The sequence below is a fragment of the Cervus elaphus genome, chromosome 20 (genome assembly GCF_910594005.1).
Source record: "Cervus elaphus chromosome 20, mCerEla1.1, whole genome shotgun sequence".
In the NCBI taxonomy this organism is placed as follows: domain Eukaryota; kingdom Metazoa; phylum Chordata; class Mammalia; order Artiodactyla; family Cervidae; genus Cervus; species Cervus elaphus.
This window is the reverse complement of record NC_057834.1, coordinates 37,456,600-37,468,611: the sequence shown is the minus strand read 5'-3', so window position 1 is coordinate 37,468,611 and position 12,012 is coordinate 37,456,600. Positions and strand designations below refer to the sequence as shown.

At 45.0% G+C, this 12,012-nt stretch overlaps 1 protein-coding gene across 2 annotated transcripts in view; it reads right to left on the bottom strand.

The window, feature by feature from the left end:
* Nucleotides 1-10,126: 10,126 nt before the first annotated feature.
* The window catches only part of IQGAP3 (IQ motif containing GTPase activating protein 3), a 39,273-nt gene continuing 37,387 nt past the window's right edge, over nucleotides 10,127-12,012 (bottom strand). For both annotated transcript variants that reach the window (XM_043878972.1, XM_043878973.1), the window contains exons 37-38: nucleotides 11,832-11,940; nucleotides 10,127-11,152 (exon numbers count right to left, since the gene is read on the bottom strand). In XM_043878972.1, coding sequence (XP_043734907.1) covers nucleotides 11,039-11,152; nucleotides 11,832-11,940 — 223 coding nt within the window. In that variant the 3' untranslated portion in view covers nucleotides 10,127-11,038. The remainder of the gene's footprint in view (nucleotides 11,153-11,831; nucleotides 11,941-12,012) is intronic.

Below are 12,012 nucleotides of genomic sequence, written 5' to 3'. Positions count from 1 at the left end.
ACACTGCATTTGGAAATCCTTATTTTTTCTTTTCTTTTTTTTTTTTTTAAGTTCTTTTATTTATTTGTTTCCCTCAGGTTGAGGCACACAGGCTTAGTTGCTGGGAGGCGTGTGGGATCTTAGTTCCCCAACCAGGGTTCGAATCTGCATCCCCTGCATTGCAAGGCAGATCCTTAACCCCTGGACCACCAGGAAACTCTTGGCAACCTGTATTTTTTTAAATGTGTGTTCTTTGCAGAGGGAGGGGCCACTATGCTGCACTGATGGTGGTAGAAAGGCAACTGAGAGGTTTCAGAATCCCATGAGGGCGGGTTTAGGTTGATTGGCAAAAGTCATGCTGGGCTTCATTCTGGATCCAGGACTCTCGGCCCCAGTAAGGTGTACCAGTTTTCTCTCACTTTCTGTGCCCTCTTTCTTTGTTAATTGATACTGATTTTCTGGAGGACATTAGGTCACATACAAAAAGTGCCTACCCTTCAACGCAGCATCTTTTTTTCTAGGAATATAGTCTGAGAAAATAAATCCAGGCATAAGTATTTGGTACTAAGATGAATCAGGAAGGAATCTTTGTAAATAATAAAACATGGACATGGCACTGAAGAACTTGAGCGAGCAGGGACTGGTGGGAGATGCCGAGGGGCACTCAGGGTTGTAAGGGGTTAGATGACTTGTGCTGGGAAAGATGACGCGCTGACCCTTCTGGGGATCCCAGTGCCAGAAACTGGTGGCTGTCTCTCCAAGGGGCTGCCAGCTGGTGACTCAGCCACCACTGGCTTCCCTTCCTGGTGCCGCCCTCAGAATTCAAATTCTCACGGCAGAGGGGAAGAGTCTGTGTCTGTTCTAGAACCTTGAGTCCAGTGTCCTGGTCAGTGGGAGTCAGATTCTGCAAATCATTAACCCCACCAGTCATCTGGAGGAAGGGAGGATCAGTTCACTAAAGGAAAAGATCCAGGACTTCCGTGGTAGTCCAGTAGTTAAGACTCTGTGCTTCCACTGCAGGCGACACAGGTTTGATCCTTGGTGAGGGAAATAAGATACTAAAAAAAGGGGAAAAAAGACCCAGAGAGAACAATGACAACAGAGCCCCCTACAAGGAATTTGCAACATAGTATTCTTTTATATATCAAAACTTAACCCTCTAGTTCAGTTCAGTTCAGTTCAGTGGCTCAGTCGTGTCTGACTCTTTGCAACCCCATGAATCGCAGCACCCCAGGCCTCCCTGTCCATCACCAAAACCCGGAGTTTACTCATACACATGTCCATCGAGTCGGTGATGCCATCCAGCCATCTCATCCTCTGTCATCCCCTTCTCCTCCTGCCCCCAATCCCTCCCAGCATCAGGGTCTTTTCCAATGAGTCAACTCTTCCCATGAGGTGGCCAGTATTGGAGTTTCAGCTTCAGCATCAGTCCTTCCAATGAATACCCAGGACTGATCTCCCTTAGGATGGACTGGTTGGATCTCCTTGCAGTCCAAGGGACTCTCAAGAGTCTTCTCCAACACCACAGTTCAAAAGCATCAATTCTTCGGCGCTCAACTTTCTTCACAGTCCAACTCTCACATCCATACATGACTACCGGAAAAATCATAGCCTTGACTAGACAGACCTTTGTTGGCAAAGTAATGTCTCTGCTTTTTAATATGCTATCTAGGTTGGTCATAACTTTCCTTCCAAGGAGTAAGCGTCTTTTAATTTCATAGCTACAGTCACCATCTGCAGTGATTTTGGAGCCCCAAAAAACAAAGTTAGCCACTGTTTCCACTGTTTCCCCATCTATCTGCCATGAAGTGATGGGACCAGATGCCATGATCTTAGTTTTCTGAATGTTGAGCTTTAAGCCAACTTTTTCACTCTCCTCTTTCACTTTCATTAAGAGGCTCTTCAGTTCCTCCTCACTTTCTGCCATAAGGGTGGTATCATCTGCATACCTGAGGTTATTGATATTTCTCCTGGCAATCTTGATTCCAGCTTGTGCTTCCTCCAGCCCAACATTTCGAATGATGTACTCTACATATAAGTTAAACAAGCAGGGTGACAATATACAGCCTTGACATACTCCTTTTCCTATTTGGAACCAGTCTGCTGTTCCATGTCCAGTTCTAACTGTTGCTTCCCGACCTGCATATAGGTTTCTCAAGAGTCAGGTCAGATGGTCTGGTATGCCCTTCTCTTTCAAAATGTTCCACAGTTTATTGTGATTCATGCAGTCAAAGGCTTTGGCATAGTCAATAAAGCAGAAATATACATTTTTCTGGAACTCTCTTGCTTTTTCGATGATCCAGCGAATGTTGGCAATTTGATATCTGGTTCCTCTGCCTTTTCTAAAACCAGCTTGAACATCTGGAAGTTCACGGTTCATGTATTGTTGAAGCCTGGCTTGGAGAGTTTTGAGCGTTACTTTACTAGCATGTGAGATGAGTGCAATTGTGCGGTAGTTTGAGCATTCTTTGGCATTGCCTTTCTTTGGGGTTGGAATGAAAACTGACCTTTTCCAGTCCTGTGGCCACTGCTGAGTTTTCCAAATTTGCTGGCATATTGTATGCAGCACTTTTACAGCATCATCGTTCGGGATTTGAAATAGCTCAACTGGAATTCCATCACCTCCACTAGCTTTGTTCGTAGTGATGCTTTCTAAGGCCCACTTGACTTCACATTCCAGGATGTCTGGCTCTCGGTGAGTGCTTACACCATTGTGATTATCTGGGTCATGGAGATCTTTTTTGTACGGTTCTTCCGTGTATTCTTGCCACCTCTTCTTAATATCTTCTGCTTCTGTTTGGTCCATACCATTTCTGTCCTTTATTGAACCCATCTTTGCATGAAATGTTCGCTTGGTATCTCTAATTTTCTTGAGGAGATCTCTAGTCTAACCCTCTAAATGGTTATTTAATAGTGGGTGGATTAAGTAAATTAGGGTGTATCCCATTTAATATGTCTACAGTGTTAAATGGAACAAGCAGGTAATGAAATAAGATGCATAGTGTTATTCTAATTACAAATACGATTGGAATCGTATTTGAGAATCGTATTTGGAATCGAAGAGAATGCATCAAAATGTTACAAGTAGCTATCATTTAGTGATGGTATCATGAATTATTTTAACCTTTTTTTCTTTTTAAAAAAGGATTTATTTATTTATTTATTTTTTGTCTGTGGTGGGTCTTTGTTGTTGCTCTTTCTATAGTTGCAGCCAGCAGGGGCTACTCTCCAGTTGCAGTGCGCCGGGTTCTTACTGCGATGGCTTCTTTTGTTGGGGAGCACAGGCTCCAGGGGCTCCAGGGGCGGGCTTCAGTAGTCATGGCACCTGGGCTTAGTGGGTTCAGTAGTTGAGGTGCATGGGCTCAGTTGCCCTGTGGCACGTGTGATCCTCTCAGACCAAGGATTGAACCAATGGCCCCTACTTTGCAAGGAGGACTCTTAATCACTGGACCACCAAGGAAGCCCCCTCTCCACTTTGTTTTTTGCCTTTTAAATATTTTCTAAATTTTCCAGAAGCACTATTAAAACAAAGATCTTCATAACCCAGATAACCATGATGGTGTGATCACTCACCTAGAGCCAGACAGCCTGGAATACTGTCAATAACTTCAGATACACAGATGACACCACCTTTATGGCAGAAATCAAAGAACTAAAGAACCTCCTGATGAAAGTGAAAGAGGAGAGCGAAAAAGCTGGCTTAAAACTCAACATTAAAAAAACTAAGGTCATGGCATCTGGTCCCATCACTTCATGGCAAATAGATGGGGAAACAATGGAAATAGTGAGAGACTATTTTCTTGGGCTCCAAAACACTGCAGATGGTGAGTGCAGCCATGAAATTAAAAGACACTTCGTTCTTGGAAGTAAAGCTATGACTAACCTAGACAGCATATTAAAAAGCAGAGACATTACTTTGCTAACAAAGGTCCATCTAGCCAAAGCTATGGTTTTTCCAGTAGTTATGTATGGATGTGAGTGTTGGACCATAATGAAAGCTGAGTGCCGAAGAATTGATGCTTTTGAAATTGAGAGTCCCTTGAGTGCAAGGAGATCAAACCAGTCAATCCTAAAGGAAATCAACCCTGAATATTCATTGGAAGGACAGATGCTGAAGCTGAAACTCCAATACTTTGGCCCCCTGATGCAAAGAACCAACACATTAGAAAAGATCCTGATGCTGGGAAAGATTGAAGGCAGGATGAGAAGGGACGACAGAGGATGAAATGGTTGGATGGCATCCCGGACTCGATGGACATGAGTTTGAGTAAGCTCTGGGAGTTGGTGATGGACAGGGAAGCCTGGTGTGCTACAGTCCATGGGGTCGCAAAGAGTCAGACATGACTGAGTGGCTGAACTGAACTGAAATTTTGTACAATGAATATATACTATAACATGGAAAAATCTAATTTTTAAAAATGTTCATACTCTTTGATCAGCAATGTCTGTCCTAGTATTCTAGGGAGATATTTAGAAATATAAATAAAGATCTTATACTCAAAAACATCCTGGAATGTGAAGTCAAGTGGGCCTTAGAAAGCATCACTACGAACAAAGCTAGTGGAGGTGATGGAATTCCAGTTGAGCTATTTCAAATCCCGAACGATGATGCTGTGAAAGTGCTGCATACAATATGCCAGCAAATTTGGAAAACTCAGCAGTGGCCACAGGACTGGAAAAGGTCAGTTTTCATTCCAACCCCAAAGAAAGGCAATGCCAAAGAATGCTCAAACTACTGCACAATTGCACTCATCTCACATGCTAGTAAAGTAATGCTCAAAATTCTTCAAGCCAGGCTTCAACAATACGTGAACCGTGAACTTCCAGATGTTCAAGCTGGTTTTAGAAAAGGCAGAAGAACCAGATATCAAATTGCCAACATTCGCTGGATCATCGAAAAAGCAAGAGAGTTCCAGAAAAATGTGTATTTCTGCTTTATTGACTATGCCAAAGCCTTTGACTGCATGAATCACAATAAACTGTGGAAAATTTTGAAAGAGAAGGGCATACCAGACCATCTGACCTGACTCTTGAGAAACCTATATGCAGGTCAAGAAGCAACAGTTAGAACTGGACATGGAACAACAGACTGGTTCCAAATAGGAAAAGGAGTATGTCAAGGCTGTATATTGTCACCCTGCTCATTTAACTTCTATGTAGAGTACATCATTCGAAATGTTGGGCTGGAGGAAGCACAAGCTGGAATCAAGATTGCCAGGAGAAATATCAATAACCTCAGGTATGCAGATGATACCACCCTTATGGCAGAAAGTGAGGAGGAACTGAAGAGCCTCTTGATGAAAGTGAAAGAAGAGAGTGAACAAGTTGGCTTAAAGCTCAACATTCAGAAAACTAAGATCATGGCATGTGGTCCCATCACTTCATGGCAGATAGATGGGGGAACAGTGGACACAGTGGCTAACTTTGTTTTTTGGGCTCCAAAATCACTGCAGATGGTGACTGTAGCTATGAAATTAAAAGACGCTTACTCCTTGGAAGGAAAGTTATGACCAACCTAGATAGCATAATAAAAAGCAGAGACATTACTTTGCCAACAAAGGTCTGTCTAGTCAAGGCTATGATTTTTCCGGTAGTCATGTATGGATGTGAGAGTTGGACTATAACGAAAGCTGAGCACTGAAGAATTGATGCTTTTGAACTGTGGTGTTGGAGAAGACTCTTGAGAGTCCCTTGGACTGCAAGGAGATCCAACCAGTCCATCCTAAGGGAGATCAGTCCTGGGTGTTCATTGGAAGGACTGATGTTGAAGCTGAAACTCCAATACTTTGGCCACCTGATGTGAAGCACTGACTCATTTGAAAAGACCCTGATGCTGGGAAAGATTGAGGGCAGGAGGAGAAGGGAACGACAGAGGACGAGATGGTTGGATGGCATCACCTACTCAATTGACATGGGTTTGGGTGGACTCCAGGATTTGGTGATGGACAGGGAGGCCTGGGGTGCTGTGGTTTATGGGGTTGCAAAGAGTCGGACACGACTGAGCGACTGAACTGAACTGAACTCAAAAATATTCATTGCAGAATTATGTGTTAATGATAATGGAAAGCTGTCTGATATTGTACAAATGTTAAATAAATACATGAACTATATGGCCTACATAATGTTTTGAAGAAATTTTAAAGAAATGGAGAATGTTTTTCATGGCTCAATGAATATAGCAGAATCCAAAATTGCATATATAGTGTGATCTCAGCTACTCCATTAAGTCTCTCTGGTTTAATTTATCAGTGCTAATGCATTCTGTGTCACTTGACTAGATGTCCTGTAGAACAGGTCTTCTCAAACAGTCTGTAGTAAAGGGTAACTCCTTAAAATTTTTAATCTGTTATCGACTGATATTTTTGTGAAATATGAAAAAACCCAGTTACTAGAAAAATGAAATGAAGAGACCTATAAAATATAATCTCAGTTTTTTATCATTAGAATCATGGGTAAAACCACTAGCTGTGAGTTTCTAAGTGCTTGCTGTCGATTTCTGTATGTGTCCTAGTAGCGGACCAGGTGCAGATTGTAGCACCTATTGGAGCAGCGCTGCTCTAGAACAAGGGTCCTGCCACTCCTCCATGTTACTCACCCCTCAGTTCTAGACCCATAGCACGCGCTGGCCTTCTTTTCTATAAAACTAGTAGAAGCTCCGGAGAAGGCAATGGCACCCCACTCCAGTACTCTTGCCTGGAGAATCCCATGGACGGAGGAGCCTGGTAGGCTACAGTCCGTGGGGTTGTGAAGAGTCGGACACGACTGAGCGACTTCACTTTCACGCACTGGAAAAGGAAATGGCAACCCACTCGTGTTCTTGCCTGGAGAATCCCAGGGATGGAGGAGCCTGATGGGCTTCTGTCTATGGGGTCGCACAGAGTCGGACACGACTGAAGTGCCTTAGCAGCAGCAGCAGCAGTAGAAGCTCACTGTAATAACAGCACAGAAAGGTACTTCCTACTCTCCAAAGGTGGACCACTGCCCCGTTTCTCACATATCATTCCAAGTAACATGTACCATTGAGAGCTTTTCACATCAGTACACTCAGATCTGGCTCATCATTTCTTTTCTGCTTTCTTTAAAAAAATGAATTAATTTATTTTTGCCTGTGCTGGATCTTCATTGCTGCACGTGGACCTTCCCTAGTTGCGGCGAGCAGGGCTAGCCTCTAGTTGCGGTGCGTGGGCCGCTCATTGTAGTGGCTTCTTTTGATGAAGAGCAGGGGCTCTAGCACACAGGCTCAGTGGTTGAGGCTCACGGGCTCAGTGGTTGAGGCTCATGGGCTCTAGGGCACGGGCTCAGTAGTTGTGGCGCATAAACCTAGGTACCCTGTGGCACATGGAACCTTCCTGGACTGGGGATCAAACTGGAGTCTCCCACATTGGCAGGCAGATTCTTTACCACTGAGCCACCAGGGAAGCCTGTGTTTAACTTTCACGTAGCACGTTTTCAAGATTCTTCTGTGTCGTAGCTTATATCAGTATTTCATTCTGATGGCTGAATATTCCATTGTATGGATATATCACCCTTTGTTTATCCACTTGTCAACTGATGAGCAATGTGACTATTTCCATTTCTTTGCTATTAAGAATCATGATGCTATAAACATTTGTATACAAATTTTTGTGTGGACATATGCTCTCAATTTTCTTGGGATTTATACCTAGGAGTGAAATTGCTGACTCATATGGTAACTCTGTGTTTAGCAAGGAACTGCCAAATTGTTTTCCAAAGTGACTCCACTATTTTACAGCCTCCTTAGCAATACATGACTTGTAATTTCTCCACAGCCTCACCAACACTTGCTATTACCTATTGTACTTTAGCTATCCTAGTGGGGGTGAAGTGGTATCTCATGCTTTTGATTTGCATTTTGCTAATGACTAATGATGTTGAGTATCATTTTTTTCTAATAATCTTGGGACTTTACAGTCTTTTTTTTTTTTTAAAGATTTTATTTATTTATTTTTGGGTGTGCTGGATCTTCACTGTTGCACTGGGGCTCTCTCCAGTTGCGGCGAGCAGGAGCTACTCTAGTTGTGGTGCCTGGGCTGCTCACTGCAGTGGCTTCTCTTGTTGCGGAGCACAGGCTCTGTAATTGTGGTCCGGGAGCTTAGTTGCCTCAGGGCATGTGGGATCTTTCCGGACCAGGGATCGAACCCGTGTTTATTGGCAGGCAGATTCTTAACCACTGGACCAGAGGAGCCCTGACCATCACTTCATGTGCTTATTAGCCATCCATGTGTCTTCTTTGGAGAAATGGCTTTTCAAATTCTTTGCCCATTTAATTGGGCTATCTTTTTGAGTTGTACGAGTTCTTTATACATTGTAGATATAAATCCTTTGTCAGATACATGATTTGAAAACATCTCCCACTTTTGTGGGTTTTTTTTTTTTTTTTTTAATTTCCTTGAAGATGTCCTTTGAAGCACAAGAGTTTTGAATTTTGATGAAGTTCAATTTATCTACTCTTGTGACTTTTGCTTTCAGTATCTAAAGAAACCACTGCCAAATCCAAAGTCATGAAAATTTATATCTATGCTTCTTCTAAGAGTTTTATAGTTTTAGCTTTTATATCTAGGTCTGTGATGTTTTAATTTTTGTTTATGGTGTGAGGTACAGGCCCAACTTCATTCTTTCGAATGTGGATATCCAGTATCCCGGCACCATTTGTTGAAAAGACTACTCTTTCCCGATTGAATTGTCCTGGTACCCTGCACTTAAATATGCATATATTTTAAATATTTATTTATTTGGCTGCACCAGGTCTTAATTGCAGCATGCAGGATCTAATTCTTCGACTAGGGATCAAACCCAGGTCCCCTGCACTGGGAGCACAGTCTCAGCCACTGGACCACCAGAGAAGTCCCTGCTCTTGGTATTTCTGATGTTGCAAAATTGTCCACCAAAGAGGTAGTACTGGTATCTAGTCCCACCCATCGGAACTAAGTGCTTGTATCTCAGATTGGGCACCAATAGTTAGGAAAAGATGAACTGAAGCTCATCAGGGACCAACACTAGGGTGGAGTGGGGTGGGCTTGAATGAAAAGAGTGGCATGAGAGTGTGGGGTGATGGAAGTGGAAATGTTTCAGAGAAGAGAAAAGTACAGGGCAATATAAATCTGAGCAGATGGACCTGAGTTTAAAGACTTTCTTTCCCTTATAGCTGTGGAGCTTTGTGCAGTTATCTGACCTTTTGAACTGCAGTTTGATCATCTATTAAATGAAAATGGTGACTGCTTACCATTGTAGCTGTTGTGAGTAGTACGTGTGTGTAAATATCCTGGCAATCACAGTAGCTATTGGGACTTCTCTATACGTGGTGTATGTGGCGGAGATCCTGTGATTGTCGGGGAGCGTCACAGCGGGACAGTGTTGGAATCATTTGGTGAATGTACGTCTTTTAACGATGACCGATCATGTGTAGGAACTTGGATCCACTGGTACGTGTCACTGTCACCCAGAGTGAGGCGGTACTTGAAGTCTTTGCTGTGACATGTTAAGCAGCGGGGGGAGGATGTGACAGACTGAATGTGACAGCAAGACAGATCCTAGTGACAGGACGCAAAGGAGCGCAGGGAGGCAGGCTGCACTGGGTAGACGTGCGTGTGCCTGCCCAGTAGGAGCTGCTTGGGAGTACAGAGGGCAGGGCAGGTGTCCATCTAGACTGTCCCCTCCTCCCAGCTTCCTGAAACCCAGGGGGAAAAGAGGGGGAGCTTTCCTCATGGACAGGGGATTTGGGTCAGGGTGCAGAGCCCACGATACCAAGAAGCTGTGGCTCAGGCGCCTTTGGTGTTGTCATCCAAGGCTCAGGAAAAGAACCTGCTGCAAATGTGTGCAAAACGAGTGGAGGAGAGCCTGGACTGGTTTCCCTTCCTCTTGGCTTTAGTCTTCAGAGTGGCCAATAAAAATGGAATCCAAACCTAAGCATTTCTTCCTCCTCTCTGTCCCCTGGGGGAGGGAAGAGAGGAATAAACGCCACATCTCATCAAGAACCAACGAGCTCAGGCAGGCAGGGTGCACAGCGGATGCCTGCAGAAAGGTGACGGGGTTGCTGCAGGAAAGACTCCCCTGCTCACCGGGGAGGATTTATCCCAGAACTCAGGGGCCTTTTCTGCAGATGAAATAAGGGGTTAACAACAGATGTGGAGGTAACAGCTGTTTATATTAAACTGAAATCAGAGGGGCCACAAGGACAGGAAGTTAGCTCTCAGATGCAAGAATCCTGTTGGGTGAGAGAGAAAAGGGAAAGACTGCTTTTTGTACCGTATGAGGCTGAAATAATGAGATCTAAACATGAGGGACCCAAGGTGACTTTATATACAAGGAATAAAAGATTGGCATGAGTATTAGTTTGAATAGGGAAATGGGAACTCTTTCTCTGAGCTCAGGAAGAAAGAATAAAAGCCATGATTAAGGTTGCACAGGACAGAATAAATACCCTGGTGACCCACATGTAAAACAGACTGTAAACAAGAGAATGAGATTTGAGGTTAATGGAGGGTCATCTTGCCCAGGCCGCTGTGTGTCACAAGGCCGAGTGGGCATTAATGAGTGCTGTCCAACCGGGGTGAGGGTCAGGGGTGGGAGGGTGTGAGGCATCACTGCAGCAGAGTGGCCTGGGCTTCAGCAGGATAGAACACATGCTGCTGCTGAAGCAGGGGTGAGGACAGGGAGCCCATCCCTGGCTTGGGTCTGTAGAGAGAAGGGAGGCAGCAGGAATCGGGCCGCTGGGACAATAGTTATCGTATTGGGAGGACGGCAGCAGACATTAGAGCGGTAGCCTTCGCAGGGCAAGCCCTGGGTTCATTCCTTTCCATCAGGCTGGAAAATCATGGGGCTCTGTGGCTTATAAGCCACATGGCCAGACTGGAGCCAATTAGAGACCCTGCCTTCGGGCCAGGGAGCCAGACTCCTCCCAGCTGGGGAAAGGGCGAGACTCCTTGAGCCTTGCCTGGGCCTGAGTTCTGGGTGTCTGCAGGAAAGTGGAGCTGTGCATTAGTGTTAAGAAAAGCATCCAGTGAGGTAAGAAGGGCTTGGGGAGCACCCCCTGCCTCAGTCACTTCCGCAAGAATTTCTTGTTGAGGAGGAAAATGAGAAGGTTGACGTTGACCTTGGCCTTGTTGAAGAGTTTCATGACAGCCACACCCTCGTACTGGAGCTGCAGGAGGTCCTGGGAGGGAGGGAAGGGGCAGGGAGGGGAGTTGGAGGGCTTCTCACTGTGGCCCACACAGCCTACAAAACACTGACATCGTGGAGCCGTACAGAGTCATCCAGTGGCATTGGCCACTGAAGCGGGCATGGAGAACCCCTTCGCAGATGAGGAAACCACGACCAAGAGAAAGGTGCAGTGACTGGACCAAATGTCAGTTCAGGCAGAGCCAGGGCTTGAAATCATTTAAAAGGCGAAGCAGCAGAGCAGCAAGATTTGGATTTAAAATCACTGCTTCCCTGAACACTGGCCTATGACTTAGGCCAGCTTCTTAACCTTTTAGCCTCAGAGCCTATAAAATAGGGATAATGCTGGAGAGCTTTGGAGAGGATTAAATGAGGTAGTGTGTAAAGCCGCTGACATGGGATAGGGCGTCAAATATTAATCTGCTCTGACACCACCACCACCAGGAGAGTGGTCTCCTGTTGCTTGGCTGAGGGGTCTGTGTCAGGGCACGGGGACCGAGAGGCTTGGGCTACACAGACCATCGTTCTTGTCTTCAGGAACAGACAATGTGGACTGGATAGGGAACAAAGTTGATATCATCCAAGGCCCAGGGAAGCCAGGCCAGCCTTCCATCTTCAGGCTAGCACCTAAAGCCCAGCGGGTATCTGGAGGGCTCATGGGAGTGTCCCCTCACCTGATAGTGGAGCTGAAATCGTTCCATGTCCACACCCAGGAACTTGGCATTTACTTCAAACTTTCCCGCCTCATCTCCAGGGGTGATGTCAAAGATCACATTTCTGAAACTATCAAGAACAGGATTCAAAACAGGGGCCCACTGCCTTTTACCAGGGCCACACCCCACTCTTCCACCCCGT